Here is a 17508-nt window from a genome sequence, read left to right as displayed (position 1 = left end):
ATGGGAATTGGGGAAAGAAAAAGAAAAAGAGGGAAAAAGAAAATGGGAGTACGGGCAATGCGTATTTATGTGCCCCGGCTGGCTGTCTTTGGTAGTATCATCTTCCTTTCCTTAGTTTTGGAACTGCCTCCCTACATACCACTGCGACGGCATCAACTGACTGAGATCTGTGTGTGAGAGAGCGAAGGAAAGGAGGAGATGACCCCACAGAGCGGAGTGGAGCGTGTTGGGTTGGTAAGACAAAACAGCGAATACGCTATCGGCTTTTCTTCTGCCTCCCCCACCCTTCTTTCGTTTTTTATTTTTAATTCATCTGTTGCTGCCTAAATGCTTGCATCTCTGCATCTTTAAAATGCCACAAGTTTCTCATGAGCATTTGCTTCGGTACTGACCATTCCCCCGAGGCCTTAAGAAAGTGGGCAAAGAAGCACGGCATATTTCTTCATCCGGATGTCGCTTTCCTTGTTCCCACAAAGACGATGGGGTTTGGCGTATTTGCCCGCAAGCCGTTGTGCGTAGGTTCCGTGATTGTCAGTTGCCCATTTGCAACCTGCATCTCTCCCTATACAGAGCAGACCACCTTCGAGTCGCCGTGTGTGAAGGCCCTTGCGGAAATGCATCTCACAGACAATGTCCTTTTTGTCGTTTTGCGACTTATGGCGGAAGCTGTGCGTCCTTCGTCGCCGTGGATGCCCTGGCTGAGGGCCTGCCCACGCATGCCGGACCATTTTTTTGACACGACTCTAGCCGGGCCTGTGTTCGGTCTGACGGCGGGCGCGGACACCGGAGAGGCGCCGGTGGCGGCTGCCCCGTTGTCATGGACAGGACCCTCACAGCAACTGCGTGAGGTAGACGTGGCGGCACGGTGGGATGCCGCACAGGAGGTAATACGGCGTTATCCGGAGCACTGGCCACAGAAACGCGCGACGTTTGAGCTTTTTTGTGAGTGTCTGGCGCAGGTCTTCTCTCGCAATTTTCACCGCGAGGAGATTGCGGGGCGCGAGGGGCCTTACCTTCTTCCCTGCCTGGACATCATCAACCACTCCGCCACGGCAAACGCGAGGTTTGAGATCCGCGGCGGGGGCCGCAAACACCCCATGGAGTTTTGCGTCGTCGCGGCCCGTGAGCTGTGCCGCGGGGAGCAGGTGTTTTGCTCGTATGGGCGAATTGGCGCGTCCAGGTTCGCGGTGGAGTTTCAGTTTGTCACGGAGTCCATTGCACGGGAAGACATGCTGCGCTTTTCTGTTGACGTCATCGCGGAGATGACGTCAGCCCTCACCTCGCTTGGCGTGGAACCCTCTGCCGCCACCGTGGCGGACTCGGGAGCGATCCGGCGACGCATCGAGTGGCTGCAGCGCCTCGGCATCCTGTGCGACGAAGGGTTTTACGTCTCGCGCCTGCCCCCCGCTGGAGAACTCCGGGGCGACAAGATGCCTGCAGCCGCTGCGAAGGAAATCCAAACCCTATTTAACGTGTTCTACCTCATGACCGTGGGGGCGTCGAAATTTGATAACTTAACCCACGCGATCAACCGTGAGTGGCGGGCGGAGCGGACGCCAGAGCTGGTGGCGCTGGTGTTGAGGGTGCTTGGCATGCGGGCGGAGGCGGCAAATGCGCAGTTGGCCGCCGCGGAACTGCACCTGGCGGAGGCTCCACATCATGCACGCAGAAACTTGCTGCGGCTGTCGTTGAACTCCGAGCTGGAGATGGTTCAACTTCTTCAGAAGTACGTGGGCGAGCCTCACTAGCGTCTACAGCTCTTGCTTGCCTTTTCCTTTTCCTGTGTTCCCAGTGGCAAGCTGCACGCAGTCATGACCTCGAGTAAACAACACCAGAGAGTGGAGGAAGGGGGAAAAAAAAGTAATCTCTAATCATATTTCTTCTTCTTCGCTTCCTGAAAACATGCGATGTGTATGATGCTGGGGCGAAGGAGAACGCGTGGCGCTACCAATTTTTCACCTTCCTCCTGTTACACTTCGCTTCATGAGAGGGGGAGAGGGAGAGGGTGCTAGTTATGTGCTTTTTTCCCCGTCGTTTCTATCTTCTTCTTTTTTTTTTGTTGGTGGCGATGATGCGTGTGCCTGCGCTTCACCCCCCTTCTCCCCGTTATTCTTATTGTCTGCGTGCGAGTGCCAGCCTCCGCCCCCGCCGTTCCTGGCAACGGGCGGTATAGGTTTAGGAATTCGTCTGCACTCAGTCAGGGCCCCCGCGCGCGAGGTTGCTAGCGGGAGTGGCTGGTGCGTGTTTATCTCTAAAGTTCAACAAAACAAAAGTTTGTGTTTTTTTTTTGTGTTTTTTTTTTTTGGGGGGGGGGCTTTACTTTTCCTGAAGTGCGTGTGCATATATATACTGGTGCGCATCTAAGCCCCAATGGGACGGTTGACCATCAAGGTACATGGGTGCCGACTGCTGCACTCGCCCGGCCTCGCCACCTTGAATCCGCGCATACGCGTGGTGGTCGACGGTGTGTACAAGTTCCACACCCGCAGCAAAAACAACACGCGCACCCCGGACTTCAATGAAACCTTCACAGTGGGAAACACCCACCGCCTGGCCATAGTTGAGGTGCAGGCCTACCATTGCGCCTGGACGGGCGGCAGTGCCGAGGACGAGCGTCTTCTTGGTAGCTGTCGTCTTTCGGTAAAAAGGCTGAGGCAGGGCCAAAAACGGACGTCTGAGTATTACTTGGCTGCGGAGGATGGAGCCGGCTTAGCGGGGGCAGTCACCATCACGCTGCTAACTGACATACACAGCAGTGTAGCACTGGCTATGGGCGAGAGCGAGGAGAAGGATTGCGTACAACGACTCCTACACTTTCTGCTGCGCCGCGATAAAAGCCTTTTGGGGGATATTGATTTGATGATGGCGTCTGTAACTGGTCTGCCAGCGACCGCAAAGCTAGTTGCGTCATCTTCCTCATTGAGTGGGACTCTCCTCGAGCAATCAACGCAACTTGATTCTTACGCTACTTTTTTGGATTTGATGAAAAGTTTGTGCTCCAAGTACAACTGTAGCGAGGAACCAAAGTATACTCTCTCCCTTGTTGTCGAGGGTTGCACAGGCCTTGATCGACCCCAGCTGTATTTGCCCTCGTATGCGGTTGTTGCTATTCGCAGTCCACTTCAGGACTTTGCGACGGTGCAGCGACCCTTTACCCCAAACCCGGTTTGGGGTGGAGCAGCTAGCGCGACGCAGTTTGACGTGGTTGACCCTGACACCTTTGCGTTGGACATCATACTATATCAAGTCTCCACAACCTCGGCGTGGGAGGAGGTGGCGCTAGCGCAGGTGTCTGTTTCCACGCTTACATGCAACCGTGCCTCGGCGCGGCAGGTATTTCTCTTCGATCGCAAGTCTTCCTTTGAGCCAGGCGTTAAGGGCATGGTGCACCTTACTCTGCGGCCGCACAACTTTGGTTTGCCGCCGACGATGCAAATGACTGATCACGTCGATCGATTCCATGGGCGGCTAAATCGTTTCTTCTACCGCTATGACCATAAGCGCATCCCGCAGGTGGATGCTCTTCTCCGCTCTCGCCTGGGTGGGCTGGATGAATTAATGAATGAACTGGAAATTGAGTATGGCAGGGAACCAGGCACCATGGAACTAAGTATCTCCGTCTTAGAGGTGAGTTCCCTGCAGCTTGACGCGAGATCAGAGCTGGATGAAGAAGACGTGATGGTTGTGGTCTCGATGGGTGATGAGGTAGTGCGCACAGACCCAAAACGTGTGGTCGTCAACTCTCGAGCGGTATTTGGAGAGACCTTTGTTTTTGATGTTGCGCGGGAAACTGACATGATCAAGCTGGAGGTGGTGCGGGCAGGCCGCGAAAATACTGTGTATGGTCGCATTGATTTCTCTTGTCTGTGGATGCAGCGTGGTGTTTGTAACAACCGCACACTATATTTGGTTGGGGCCGCTGGTACAAATGAGGCCTACCTTAGCGGCTTGATTACTGTCTCACTCTACAGCGAGCAGTTGGGACAGGCGTACTCTGTGGACATGGATGCAGCACACATGTACGCTGGACGCCTTCGAAGGTACCTGCATGTGCGAGCCCCAGAGAAACTGCACCTTGTGGACATCGCCGTTGACACGGTGTTTGACATTGAAGGTTTCCTGCGCGACCTCGCCAAGGAGTACGGCGAGGAGGATGCATCGTATGCAGTGTACTGCTCAATCCTGGGCTGTCGTCAACTCTCAAACCGATTTGGATTTAGGATGAAAGCATATGCCGTGGTGCGTATGGGGATTAGACGATATGAGACGCATGTGGTGAAGAATAGCACGGAGCCGGACTTCTTTGAGTTCTTTGAGTTTGTCGTCGATCGACCTCACGAGATGAGCATCGCGATTGTCGTGATGGACCGCTACGACCTCGGGGATGACAGGGAGGTGGGGCACGTGACCATTTCCCTCAGCGCGGTGGAGCTGGAGCACCAGTACCACCAATGGCTGCCGCTGCAGAAGCCGGACAACAGCGGGGTTGCCGGAGTTGTTGGTGTAAAGTACACCGTGAAGGATTTGCACCTGCGCGACAGAGGCCACAGCACCGCGGCGCACAAAACGTCATCTGGGTCTCGTTTCCACCATCGACTACATTCGCAGAACATCTTTACTTCATATGCAGACAGAGCTGGACGTCACGGGAACATTCTCTCCCGCCTTGGATTTTGGCGCAATAAATTTGTACGTGCGGCGGCGGCACGTATTGTCCCACGTGAGAGAATTTCGAACGCGACCTCCCTTACAGGTAGCGAGAATGGCTCAGGGATGAGCAGCGAACAGGAATCCTCCGTTCAGGCGAGTCTGAACATCATCGACGAGGGTATTCACTCCGTAAATGAATTCTGTTCCGCGTCAAGGACGGATTCCTCGCCAAGGCCTGCTTTGGCGCAGCAAAAGGAAGTGGAATTGACGGAGGCGAGCTCGCCACTTCAAACGCTGAGGCCCTCGTTACATACTCAGATGCGGCTGCACGTACGGGTGTTGTACTGTGACGACCTGGAAGACAAACGGTGCGTTCCGCCGAGCCCGTACGTGATGCTTTCGACACTCGAAAAGACACACTGTACGAAAACCGCCTTCCTCACACGGTCGCCAAGGTACAATGAGACGCTTGTTTTCCCTATTACTGACCCTGTCCGAGACTACCTCAGCATCACCGTCATCACGGACACCTTTTACGGAAAGAAATGTTTGGGTCACTGCTTGCTTTCCATGAAAAATGTACAAAACAGGACGCCGCGAACGCGGCGGGTGCCATTGGTGGTGATGCCGCATCGATCTCTGGCAACGGAGCGGGGCACTATTTGTCTCACACTGCTTGGGGAAAATTTTGGTCTGGACCACATGCCCTCCGTTGATGCTGAAAATCGGTTTAGCTGTTTGCTGCGTAAAATTCTTGCGACCGAGGCTCCGCAGCAGCTGCACCGCCTTGAGTGGTACATTGGCGAGTACTCTCTGCGGGAGAATGAGTTGCTGGGAAAGATATTTACCATGCGCAACACAACGGATGAGGAGGAGGTCGCGGCCAACGTCAAGCTTACTGTGAAGAATGTGACACAATTGTACTTGCATGACCGGCTTGTTGCCTCCGGCGCGTGCTTTGTGAAGGTAAAGGTTGGGCGAAAGACGCTCCACTGCACCAAGGCCGTGTTGGGGGCGAATGGGTCTTTCGCCATTGAGGAGGAGTGTTGCTTGACGATTTTGCATCCGACGAAGCAGACGCTGCGAATAATTGTCAAGGCCGAGACCGATTGGAAGCACAACTGTGGCGAATGTGAGTTGTCTCTGTTGGACTTGCACCGGAATGTGGTGCAGGAGCGAACACATTTTGTCGTTAAAAATGCAGGTTTTCCCACGGCGACTCCCGTTGGTTACATCACTATTTCGCTCCTCAGTGACAATTTTGGTAGCCCGGTCTCGCCAATGGACAGAAGCGACGAGAGTCAGTACGTGCGTTTGCGGGACTACTACTATTACTATCTTCGGGAACAGCTGCATACGGTGGACGTGAAGTACAGCGGAACCTTTAACGTGGAGGCGTATTTTCAACGACTCACGGAGAAGTATGGTAAAGAACCAGGCAGCTATCATCTTCAAATAGAGGTGATTCGCTGCCGATCCCCTGCTTTTAAGAGTGGCTCAATGTATTGCGTTATTCAGGTTGGTCTCATGCAGTTCAGGACGAGCATTGTCCAGGGAAGTGGGGAGTATGTGTTTCTAGAAACCTTTGATGTTCGCATTGGTCTGCCGGAGAGGGAGGAGGTGAAGTTGATCTTGAAGATGGTGGGCGAGAGAGATGCGGCGGGAGTCGAGGTGGGGATAACGGTCCTCCCACTCTGCGGCATTATGCGGGGGAAGGAGACGCAGCTCAAGCTCCCACTGGTCTACAAGGCTCAGACGCGAGGTGCCTCGTCTATTGGCGCAATTGAGGTTTCACTTTTTACCCGCGACTTCGGCGTTCTCGCGGAGCAGCCGAAAGGTTTCGTGGAGAACAACACCTACCAACGTCTGGAACGCGAGATTCTGCGTCACCACCCAAAGGAGATGCATCGGCTACCCTCGATTGTCGCGGTGGCGCATGAACAGAATGAACGTTTGCAACATTCAACAATGTCAATTGCGTCTCAGTGCGCTGTGGCCTCGACTAGCTCAGATATTTGCGTTCGGTTTCTTAGCTTTCACGATTTTCCCAAGGACGAGGCGTACATGAAGGTTAAGTTAGTCAGTGGGAAGACACTTCTTCGCACGAGTGTCCTTGCTGGGGAGCAATTGTCAAGTATCAATAAGGAATTCACTATTGATGCTTCTGTAGATATTGAGGATGCAATTATTACTTTGAAGTTGGCAGAGGTGAGGCTGCTGAAGTCGTGTGTAATATGCTACTGTGACTTTATGATTGCGCAGTGCCCTAGTGGCGGGGTGCTGAGGAAGTGGCTTCGCCTATTTGATGCAAAAGGAAAACCATTGGGTAAGTTGAGCATACAGATTGAGGTCCCTGTCTCCTTTAAACGACGTTCTCCAGTGCGTACTGACCCAGTTTCGGACCAGACTGAGGCTGTCGTTGATGACGTCTCTTCCTTGTTACTGAAGTACAGCCCAAAGGACCTGCGAAAGTTGGATGTCTTGCTGGATCGCGCGGACGATCTTCGTACCATTCACCGCCAGCTCCGGCAGCTGTTCGCGCCTCGGGTGCAGGCAACCGTGTACTGCGAGGTGCGCCGGACAGAGTTGTTGAATCCCGTGAAGGGGCGTCTCACAGTGGAGACTGTTGTGAAGGAGGATGTTGTGCGTGTCGTAGAGCGGAAGCTTGTGATGCGTGTGGCCTCGGATACAAATTCCGGCGCGGATCGGGTGTTTGATTACCCCTCCTTGCGTATTGACATCACATCGTGTGATGTGTTGCTTTTCCGCCTTTTTGGCGAAGGCGGAGGTGACGGGGAAGGGGAACTGTGCTGCGCCGCCCTCTCCCTCCGTGCGCTGCTTACCCCAGAGCTGTACGACATGGGCGAGGCGATCACTGTGACGCTGGTGAAGGTACAACGGCAGCGCAACAAGGTGCACGCATCTCTGGCCGGTACTCTGACCTTTTCCCTTAAGGCTCCTGCGTTTGAACATTATCCAAGGACGGTGCTTCTCTTCCACGGTGAATCTCCAAATGTAAATCGTGCCTTTGTTCGGTATTATTTTGATCGAATCTGCTCTCTACTTACGCATTATGACGCTAATTCGCTGGTGGATATTCACCAAGTCGTCTATGAGATGCATGTTGCAAGACGCGCATGGGAGGTGGAGTTGCCTAACCTCCTTTTCTCATTGATCGAGCGGTGGGGCCCTGAGGTGGATTCATTCCCACCCCCGCCGTCCCTGACAGTGTAGGGATGCTCACAAATTCGTCTTTTTTTTTGGTTACTTTGTCCTTTTCCCCCTTTTTTTTCCTTCATCTCTGAGCCTTGCCTCTTGCGGTTGTGCTTCTCCGTGCCTTTCAATGCGTACCTGTTTTTTTTTCTTGTGTATATATGTGTGGATGTGTGTCTGTAGACGCCATGGATTTGGGGACGTACTGTCGCTCGGGGCTAATTTTTTTTTGTTGTTGTTGTATGTGTGTGTGTGTCTTGACGGTATTTTGCCTTTTTTTTTAGGCTTGTATTTGATGTTGTGTGCCGTTTGCTAATTTTTTTTTTCTCATGGCCTTCGTCCTTTTGCTCCTTCTCCCTCCCCACACCGCACCGTTGGTGCCTTTGCGCCTGACGGACTGACGTGTGGCGGGGCGCACAGACGCGGCAGCACGCGCTCGTCGACCACTGCTCTGGCCTTTTCTTTTTCCCTTTTTCTCCCCTCCCACCCGCGGCGGGGCCGGCAAGTGCTGGGTTGAAGCGGCGGAACAATAGCACTAGCACCACCACGGAGGGGGACACGGAGGCAAGCGGAGCACAGTCACTCCCCCCAAGCAAAAAAAAAAAGAAACGGGCGGAGCGGGCGGCTTTAGTGTGTGGGGTGGCGGGGCGTGTTTCGCTGCGTCCTTTGGGTTCCTCCACCGTGACGCGTGCGCGCCGTTGGGCGACATCGTTGTGATTTGCTTTCTGGGGAAGTAAAGAAAAGAGCGAAGGGAGCTGCCCCGTGGCAGGGGCACACTGGCAGACAAACAGTGAAAGGGAGGCAAAAACAGAAAAAAACGGCAACAGCGGCAAGGCGGGCCTTCAAAGAGACGACAGCTAGGGAGCGAGGAAAAAAGAGGAAAAACGAAAAAGTAACGAAAGAAAAAACAAAAACAAAAACGTTTGCGTTGCCCCACGGGCTAGATGAACACTAAAAATAACATCACGGGCTATTGCTCGAGAAGTTCATCTTCGTCGTGGCAAGGCTCGACGCGGAGGTCAGGGCGCTCGGATCGCTCACTGCGTGCCTCCCCAGGGCGGAGCGGCGGTCTCTCCGGTAGCCGATCGCCTCACCGTAACCGTCGCCAGGGCAATGGCCACCGCAACAATGACCCCTTTCATTACAACGACACGCTGCCCCCAAATGCCGTGGGGAGCTCACGCCGGCCTCAGCCGATGTCTGAGGATGACGAGTACCACTCCTCTAATGAGGCTCCGTTGGAGTCGAACTACAGCCACTCCAACGACAGGCGCACGATGAAATTGCGAGTGCGTATTGAGGGTGCCAAGGACCTGGTTCCGGATTCCCGCATGACGCAAAGCCCACCATCGACGTTTGTTACGGTGCAAACGATGTACGGTCGAGGGAAAACACCTATTATATACAGCAATGCCAATCCCCCGTTCAACGATGAGTTTATCTTCGAGGTGAGAAACCCTGACACGGAGGAAATTACAGTCACTGTGGTTGCCGCTACGGGCGCGGGACGAAAAAAATTAGGTCAGTGCGCGCTGGCGGTGGAGAATCTCATGCGGGGAATGGAGCGACGTCAGTGGGTAGCGCTGGTGCGTCACCCGGGCACCGAACGCGCATACGAGTGTGGCATGATATTGGTCTCCCTCTACTCAGAGAGCTTTGGAACGAGCATTTATTCCTCCCCGCTCAAGGAGAAGGAGTTTCGTGACAACCTTCGCGCGCTGCTTAGAAGAGATGCCCCTGAAGAGCTACACCGTCTTGAATGGTACGTCGGCAAGTGTGTAGAAGACTATGATGGGGCCTATGCGGCGCTCTTTGAGAAGTACCACAAACCGCATTCTGAGCCTGCGGCGTTTCAGCTCACCATCAACTCTGTTGCCAATTTGACGATGGAGAATGGATCCCCCACCACACGTGAGACGTGTTATGTAAAGGTGACTTCAAGTCGTTCAAAGAAGGTTACCAAAATGGTGCCATACCACAGGCGAGCATTTTTCAATGAGACCTTTGATATGGTGCTAGACAACCCTAAAACCGATTCCATTTCTCTTGCCGTGTACTCTGCCAACCACAAATTTGGCGAGTGTCTTGTATCATTGAATGGCTTACGCCCGCGGGTACCAAAGGAGCGCACACACGACATTGTATACGCGGCGGGGACCGGGGATGCATGCTACTGCGGCACCATTACAATTGTTCTGCGTCCTATTAATTACGGCACGGATTCACCTGTGAACGACGTGGAGGACAAGCGGAGACGCACTCGTCTAAGGAACTACTTGTGGAAGTACCTTCGCGACGACTTGCACCGCCTTGACCCCATTGTGGCATCTATCGACAATATGGATGCGTTCATGCAGACGCTGGTGCGCGAGTATGGGCCTGAGCCCCATCCACACATGATGCGACTGCGCATTCAACACTTTCGTCGTGATATCAAGGAGGAGCAATTCAAAACATATGCCGTGGTTGTTCGCATGGGGCCTGAAATTCACCAAACAGCCGGGGTGCACTTCGCACAAGATTTTATCTTTAATGATGAGACGATGCTTCCCGTCTCCACAGCCGAAAAAGGGGAACTTCTTTTTATGGTGATTGACGAGGCAGACAACAACGATGTAGAAATTGGGCGGGTCGTCATGTCTCTCAAGAATGTCGTTCGGGAGACGGTCTTTCAGCTTCCGCTGCAAGTTTATCAAGATGCCTTAACGACAGATGCCAAGGTGGTGGGAACACTTTTTATTGAGGGAATTCTTCACGGATATGGCTTGAAGGAGGAGGTGGTCCCCCTGAGTAAGCAAAAATACTTCCGTCAGCGCGTGCAGGCACTTTTGTCTCGCTACGACCCGGCTCAACTGCATCGTGTGGAGTACCTTCTTGGAGAGAACGTGCAGCAAGAGGAGAGGCTTATCAAGGAACTGACGGACACGTACGGTCCGGAAACAGGGTCTACGCCCATGCGAATTCGAATTGTGAGCATACGCGATTTTATTCCCGTGTGCCAGTGCTACGTCAAGGTGTACTTGGACGATGCCTCGGTACTACGCACCAAAGACCATTATGCGGCCAAACTGTTGATGTTTGACATTGGCATGAAAAACGAGAAGATGGTGTCTATTTCAAACCCGCTGCATTCCATGCTGCGATTTAAGGTGTGCGAGCCTCGACGATTGCGCTCATCGCGTTTATTAGGGGTTGCTGAGATGAGCCTTCGCAACATGGTGCGCGACGAGCCCAACTTCTGCTCACTGCCCATCATTGATGAGGAGAGAAATGAGGAGATTGGCGTATTAGGAGTAGAAGTACAGTCCCCGGGGTTTGTCAAGGGTACTGTGACGATGTATGAGGGGCCAAACAATGGCACGGCGGGGGGGGCGCTGGAGGAAGTTACAAGAGATGTTACCTCATTGATGAAGAAGTATCGCCCACAGGAAGTTCTCCATGTACAGCCCTTGATAGCACAATTCCCCTCATTGAGGGAGGCTCATCGAGAGCTACGGAAAAGGTTCGCCCCCGATTTGGTTGAATTTACGCTTTATCTGCATGTTGACAAAATTACTATGATTCAGGAGTCGGACAAAAATGCGCTGGAAAACGGCAACATCTCCCTCTCTGCGTCCTTTTTAAAAGAGGAGGTGCGATCGCGACTGAAGGTGGCCTGGGCGGATCGAATTGACACGTGTAAATACTTTCCAGAAATGCGCCTGGACATTGCCTTTCCACGGGGCTCTGAATCCTCACCAAGTGCGTACCCACTTGAAATTGCTATTTATGGGACATCCATGCCAGCTGCCCAGGCGTCCGCGGTGTTGGCCAAGCGGAATACCATCAGCAACCGCCTTATTTTGCCAGAAAAGGAGTTGGCTCGTGTTGCCTTGTCTCTTCGAGCTCTCTTAACCAAACGGGTGTACCGACTCGGTGAGGCAGTGACGGTGCCTCTTGTTCGTTCCTACCGCCATACTGCGATGGCAAGTGGCCCCTTGGGTGCTGGGGGCGTGGAGCCTCCCCTCATCATGGGCGAGATGACGCTGCGCATTACCACTCCCGCCTTTGAGAAGATTCCACGTAGACTGCGATTTAGCCAAACAGCGATGCGCCGCTATCATCGTGGGTACGTCCGCTACTACGAAAAACGGATCTCTTCTTTCTATCGAGCCTACGACCCCTCCTCTTTGCTTGACTTTCACTTTAGGTTGTATGAACGCGATGTGGCGTCCGCCCGCTGGCCTCTCTCGCTCTATGACTGGTTGATGGCGCTCATAAAACGATACGGGCCGGAGCCGACCATAAACTTTGGGCCTCCGCCAAAGCTTCCATTTGACCCCGAAGCGGAGGAGGAGGAGCGGCGTCGGGAGGGTGGTAGGTCCACCAATTTCTCACTCACCGATCGGGAAGGGAGGAGGACGCCGTCGAGGAACCACTCACGCTCGCGTGGGCTTCGCGAGAGCCCTCATCGTTCACTGTAAAGGTTAGGAAAAAAACAACAACAACACCGCTCTACCGCTGCGAAACGCAAGCGTATGTCTATATGTATGTACGGGGGGAGGGTGGGTTTAAGGACCACCAATGGGAACCCTCCTCCCCCCGAAGGAAAAAGAAGGAAAAAAAAGAAGAAAAAAGAACAAAGAAAGGGAGGCGGGGGGATAAAATGAATTTAAAAAAGGCGCACCGTGCGAGCGAGAACATGTGAAACCTGTTTGGCTTTTGGGATCGTAGACTGGCCTTTCAGGTTCTAACCAGCCATTTGTGAAGGCAAAGGGCGAAACCCACATACACGCCATTAACGTACATGCTGGCCGTTCAAGTGAGGAGAATCATTCCATTTTTCAAGCTTCTTTTATCCTCTCCGTGCATTCAAGCCGAATGCAATACAATGTTTGTATCATGCGGAAAATTTCTTTGCGAATCCCTGTACGTTCCCGTTCCCTCCTTTTATTGCGCATCGATGCAGTGGAGTTGACGACTTGGTGGGGAGAGGTATGACTTTAAGACATGATATAGAGGGAAAGAAAGAAAGAGGGTAAAACTACGTGGTAGGAGGATCAGGAGCAGTTCTTATGTAGGTATATATATATATGTGTGTGTGTGGGTGTTCCCTACGCTCTGAAGGGTAGATGTATGTGCGCATGTAATTAAACAGTTCAAAAGTCTTTTTTCAAGTGTGTATATGCACGATTGCTGCTTCAATATACTCCAGTTTTGGAGCAGCAAACGTGTTAGGAGCGCAGGAAGGAGCAGCCGATGGAGACCATCTTGGTTTACAATTGACAGCAGCAACAGCAAACACCCCATGCCCACCTACTCACTATATATACATACATAAGTACATGTATGTGGGAAATCCCCCTTATGCCTACTTCGTTGCTGTCTATGTAATTTTCTAGGAGCATTTTATTCTTGAGTCTTTATTACTGTGTTTTTATGTCGTTTTTATTCATTTTCCGTTTGCTCTGGCTGCTGATCTCTTCTTCCACGCACACAAGCGCACAGCCACGCCTCTTTTTTTTTTTTGGTCGTGTTTACCCTACTTGCTTTTTTGCTTCTCTTGCCGCTTGTATCAGTTTTCCGCTTGGCTGGGTGTTGAATGGTAGAAGAGAGAAGCACTTCTGGGCTACACTGACTGTTCCGTGCGTCTGTGTGCATTCCTTTTTTTTTTCGTTTCGTTTCGTTTCGTTTTTTGTACTTCTCGGGGCGGACGCCCCACTTTTTTACCATTCCATTTTTTTGTGAGTTGCGAACCTCGCCGCGTAGAAGTGGCATTGCTGCAGCGTCGAGGGTGGGAGCGCGCGAAGGGAACGAGATGCAGCGGGGAAGCCGCGGAGGCGCGGAAGGGGAGAAAGAGAGAGAGAGAGAGGCGGAAGGACGGGGACTGGGCTTAAAAGGCGGTTGTGGTGGTGGGAGGGGGAAAAAAGAAGAAGAAACTCAATTTGGTTGGGGTGATTATTAGCGCTGGGGGGCAGAAGGGGTGTGTGGAGACTTCTTCTGGGGTGTCGTATTCTTCCCGCCGCATCGAGTCCCCTCCTCACCTTTTTTTTCACCCCTCTCCCTTCTTTTGTCTTGTTCTCGGTTCCTTGCTCGTGGTTTATTACGACTCTCCTTCACTTTGCTTGGCTCCAACTGGCCGGAGGAGACGGCGAAAGAAAAAAAAGTGACGGCGGTGTTTGAACTACTTCTTCTCCCTTCTTGGCTCTGTGGCCCGTTCCATCAGGCCCACTTCGGCAGGATTTGTTGAAGTGCCGCCGTATGTCTCTTTGCCATGCCAGTGTTCGGTTCCCTTTTGCTCTTCTCCGTGCCAGTGTGGGTGGGCACGGGTTTCGTTCCTTTGCCGCTTTGGCCATTTCCTCACTTTTTTTCTATCCTTTCCTTTTGCTGTGCACATGTGTTTCCCCTCCCCGGCACACATGTGGGTGTGCCCCCACAACGGATGTCAGAGGGGGCAATGCTAGACGTAGTGAATGGGGAATTGGGTGCCGGGGGCAACAACTCGCCCGTCTCCCTCAACCCAAAGCTGGTGACACACAAGGAGAACGTCGCAGACGTCGCTGAGGATGAACCACGGAGCGTGTCAGCCCCATTTGCACCGACGCCAAGAGAGTCCATACACCGCGGGCAAATACAGAGTGAGAGAAGGAAGTCGGGCGTTGTCGCGTCTTTAGGAGGCATGGGGCGATCGCGAAGTAGGACTGCTTCTGTGCCCGCTGGGGCTCGCCCTAGTTTATCGTCTTCTAACCCGTTTGCGCAGCGCTACAGTCATGTCCATTCGGTTGTGAAGGACCTCATTGAGGAAAAGATTACCCCGCTAGAGGCGCAGCATGGAAGACCCATAGAAAGGCAGCGTTTACAGAGCATCGCGCCTGCCTCCACTCCCCAGTTTTCGTGTATTCCTGGGAGTTTTTATAGCACGCTTCATGGCGGTAGCGGGCTCGTGACGCCGCGCAGATCCTCCGCGTGCAGCCTGCAGAGGTCAAGCCAAAACATGTCTAGAAACTCCCCGTCATTCCGCAGTTCACCCCGCAGAGTTCTGCGGCGCGGGGCTAGTGGAACCCCCAGGGCATCTTCGGTGCGACGTGAGCAAAGCCCTGAGGGGATCAAGGTAGAGCCGTTGCCCAAGCAGAAGGCTTCGGAGCACGCGTACGTTTTGAAAGTTGTGGATAAGCTTAGTAGTGCAAGGGTTCCCTACAATTACGTGCCACGGTGTGCGCAGAAAATCCCTGAGCGCCTCAAGTACCACCCACCACCGTCACCGCCCGACACGCCTTCTCCTCCGGGCAGTGCCGAGATGGAGCGGGAGATCTCGCCACGTAGAGGCAAAACTGTCACACCCGCGGCGGCGAAAAGGAGCAGCTCACGGCGTACGCCATCGGCCGGTGGTACGCCCCGCAACGAGGTGGCCAGCAAGGGAACTCGTGGCGTTGATCGCAGCAAGTCCCATGCCGTGTCGGATGGGGCCCCCTCATTGACTGTATCCGCTTCTCCAGCAGGCAGACACGAGGTGCTAACAGACGAGGCGAGAACACGTTCTGCTAGCTCCACTCGTCGCTTGCTGGAAGCTAAAATAAGGAAGTTCGAGGCTGTAAACAGGAAAAAAATAATTGATCGAAAACCGCTTCTTGGGCTTGAACGGGTGTTGCTTTTCGATACTGAACCGCCGCGTTTGCTAAAATAGGCGAGCAGTTTTCTTGCCTTGGATTCAATCTTGAAGAAAATGGGGGCCTGGGATATATATATATATATATATATATATACATACTGACAGCATCATCTGTAGGTGAGGCAACAATTGAACCTGCTGCGTGGGCATACACGAAAAAAAAAACGAGTTGCTTTTAGCTACATCTTGCTGACGTTTCTCATTATTGCTATTATGATTGCATCTCCTCCCTCCCTTGTCTTCTGCTTCGAAGTGGCCTGTTGCCACTGCTTCGTGGGCCATAGATAAAAGACCGGGGCATTAAGAGTGCCGCCCACCAGGTGGATGTGGAGCGGCCTCCAGTTGGAAGGACCCCTTCACACATTTACAGCAACGGTCGCTCCGGCGGGGCGGTCAGAGCCAGGCTCACCTTTCCTCACCCCTCCGTTGCGAGGCGCCAGCGCCTGCGAGGAAAAAGTTGCTGCTCGTCCTAGCGGGGGTGCGGGTTTACACCACGCTCGTTTAGGCGAGGGGCGCAGGACACGCCCGGCGGTCCAGCCCTTCACCTTTCCCGTCTCCGCCATGAGGGACGGGGAAGAGGAGGAGGAACTGCTTATGCACCCGGGGCCTTTCTTCAGCGAGGGAGGCAGATTGACGGAGGAGCGAGAGGTTGCTCTCTGGCGGCCACAGGGCGACTCCCAGTGGCTAAATGAGGAAAGCGACTGTAGCCAACGCAGCGCAATGAGCTGTAGAAGTCGAACGACAAACGCAGTTCTGCAGCTCGGCGATCCTGGCGCACCAACCAAGCAGCGGTGTGGGAAAAAGTACCTTTGCAGCGATGCCGATGAAACTCCCATCAGCAACAGCAGACCAGCACTCTACCATAACCTTGATTTTTTACGTGACGGCAGCAGTGTTTCATTCCCATGTGAATCCTCAGCTCCCTCCCATATTACGCCCCTTGAAGAGGCGGGGGAGTCTGTTGACCTCGCCAATCATTTGTCGCACTTGGTTGTGGCCGTGTCGCCAATCCAGAAGCGGCTGCTCTTTACGGGCGCCCTAGACGATGCGGTCGAAGTCCCTCCTGTAAACGAGGAGGCCAAAGGCGTCGGTCGCGGGATGCGGTTGCTCCGTCGAGGAAAGCGGTTTCTTGAGGAACTAGATGCGAACCGCGATGCCGCCAACTCGGACTCGACGTCGCGTGCAATGACACGCGAGTCCCACCGAAAGTTCCGGCGCATAGATGTAGGTGGGGGTGAGGGCGCGGGCTTTGGCGGCCGCTTTTACAGCCGCTGCCAGCAAGAACGTTGACGACGGGGTGCTGCAAGTGTGTTGCTGCCTCAATGGAAATACCCGAGGCGGAGGCACGCATCATACTGCTGTGGCCTTGCGTGAAGGGAACCGTAACAAAAAAAAACGCCTACACACAATAAGGAAAATAAGATAATGAGATAATGGAACAAAAAAAAAACTGCGATGATACCCGAGTATTCACGTCTGTCGGGGGGAAGCAGACCAATACATTTTGAATCCTTTTGTCTATTATCAGTTATTTTCCCTTCACACCCTTGTTTGTAGGGTTAGATGCACTCAATAGATATATTTATTCATTCCACGTGTACACACACGCACACACACACGCACACGCACAAATGTATAATTTTTTAATGGTTTTTGTGCAGTTGTATCACCAGCGTGTCCTACTACGCCTTTTTCTTTTTGTTATGCTGTGGTCCTCTTGACCATTTTTTCTCCTTGCGGATGTAGAACTCCAGTTTCAACACGCTGGGCTTAAGCTGAGGTGTGTATGTGTGTGTGTGTGTGTCTGCCCAACAGCGTGTTTCAAGCCTCTGTCAGTGCAATCTTTTCGGTTTACCTCTGGAGGAGTTGAGGAGGAGGGGACTGCCTTCTTTTTTATTTTTTTACTCGGCCGTTGAGCTCTGCACTGCGATGTGCCGGTGCTTCTACCCTTGCAATGCTTAGAGCCGGACAATATTTGCTCTCTCTCTCTCTCTCTC

At 53.1% G+C, this 17508-nt stretch overlaps 5 protein-coding genes across 5 annotated transcripts, besides 8 other annotated features; all 5 read left to right on the top strand.

Annotated features, from left to right (window-relative positions):
- Nucleotides 1–13: 13 nt before the first annotated feature.
- Nucleotides 14–43: a microsatellite.
- Nucleotides 44–368: 325 nt separating this feature from the next.
- Nucleotides 369–1748, top strand: Tco025E_05768 (uncharacterized protein; the record flags this gene model as incomplete). The annotated part of the gene is made up of 1 exon (XM_029372660.1): nucleotides 369–1748. The coding sequence occupies one exon, from the start codon at nucleotides 369–371 to the stop codon at nucleotides 1746–1748; it is 1380 nt and encodes a 459-aa protein (XP_029227235.1).
- A 525-nt stretch (nucleotides 1749–2273) lies between these two features.
- Nucleotides 2274–2304: a microsatellite.
- A 66-nt stretch (nucleotides 2305–2370) lies between these two features.
- Tco025E_05767 (uncharacterized protein) lies at nucleotides 2371–7884 on the top strand (the record flags this gene model as incomplete). Its single annotated transcript, XM_029372659.1, has 1 exon — nucleotides 2371–7884. The coding sequence occupies one exon, from the start codon at nucleotides 2371–2373 to the stop codon at nucleotides 7882–7884; it is 5514 nt and encodes a 1837-aa protein (XP_029227234.1).
- An 848-nt stretch (nucleotides 7885–8732) lies between these two features.
- Nucleotides 8733–8784: a microsatellite.
- A 23-nt stretch (nucleotides 8785–8807) lies between these two features.
- Tco025E_05766 (uncharacterized protein) lies at nucleotides 8808–12326 on the top strand (the record flags this gene model as incomplete). Its single annotated transcript, XM_029372658.1, has 1 exon — nucleotides 8808–12326. The coding sequence occupies one exon, from the start codon at nucleotides 8808–8810 to the stop codon at nucleotides 12324–12326; it is 3519 nt and encodes a 1172-aa protein (XP_029227233.1).
- Nucleotides 12327–13693: 1367 nt separating this feature from the next.
- Nucleotides 13694–13714: a microsatellite.
- A 570-nt stretch (nucleotides 13715–14284) lies between these two features.
- Tco025E_05765 (uncharacterized protein) lies at nucleotides 14285–15526 on the top strand (the record flags this gene model as incomplete). The annotated part of the gene is made up of 1 exon (XM_029372657.1): nucleotides 14285–15526. The coding sequence occupies one exon, from the start codon at nucleotides 14285–14287 to the stop codon at nucleotides 15524–15526; it is 1242 nt and encodes a 413-aa protein (XP_029227232.1).
- A 52-nt stretch (nucleotides 15527–15578) lies between these two features.
- Nucleotides 15579–15605: a microsatellite.
- Nucleotides 15606–16072: 467 nt separating this feature from the next.
- On the top strand, nucleotides 16073–16801 carry Tco025E_05764 (putative kinesin; the record flags this gene model as incomplete). Its single annotated transcript, XM_029372656.1, has 1 exon — nucleotides 16073–16801. One exon carries the CDS (start codon nucleotides 16073–16075, stop codon nucleotides 16799–16801), a length of 729 nt encoding a protein of 242 aa, XP_029227231.1.
- A 309-nt stretch (nucleotides 16802–17110) lies between these two features.
- Nucleotides 17111–17141: a microsatellite.
- Nucleotides 17142–17291: 150 nt separating this feature from the next.
- Nucleotides 17292–17318: a microsatellite.
- A 171-nt stretch (nucleotides 17319–17489) lies between these two features.
- Nucleotides 17490–17508: a microsatellite.

The sequence above is a fragment of the Trypanosoma conorhini genome (genome assembly GCF_003719485.1).
Source record: "Trypanosoma conorhini strain 025E chromosome Unknown Tco_14.4_contig_00352, whole genome shotgun sequence".
Classification (NCBI taxonomy): Eukaryota; Euglenozoa; class Kinetoplastea; order Trypanosomatida; family Trypanosomatidae; genus Trypanosoma; species Trypanosoma conorhini.
Note: the sequence above shows the minus strand (reverse complement) of the source record. Positions and strands in the feature narration are given on the sequence as shown.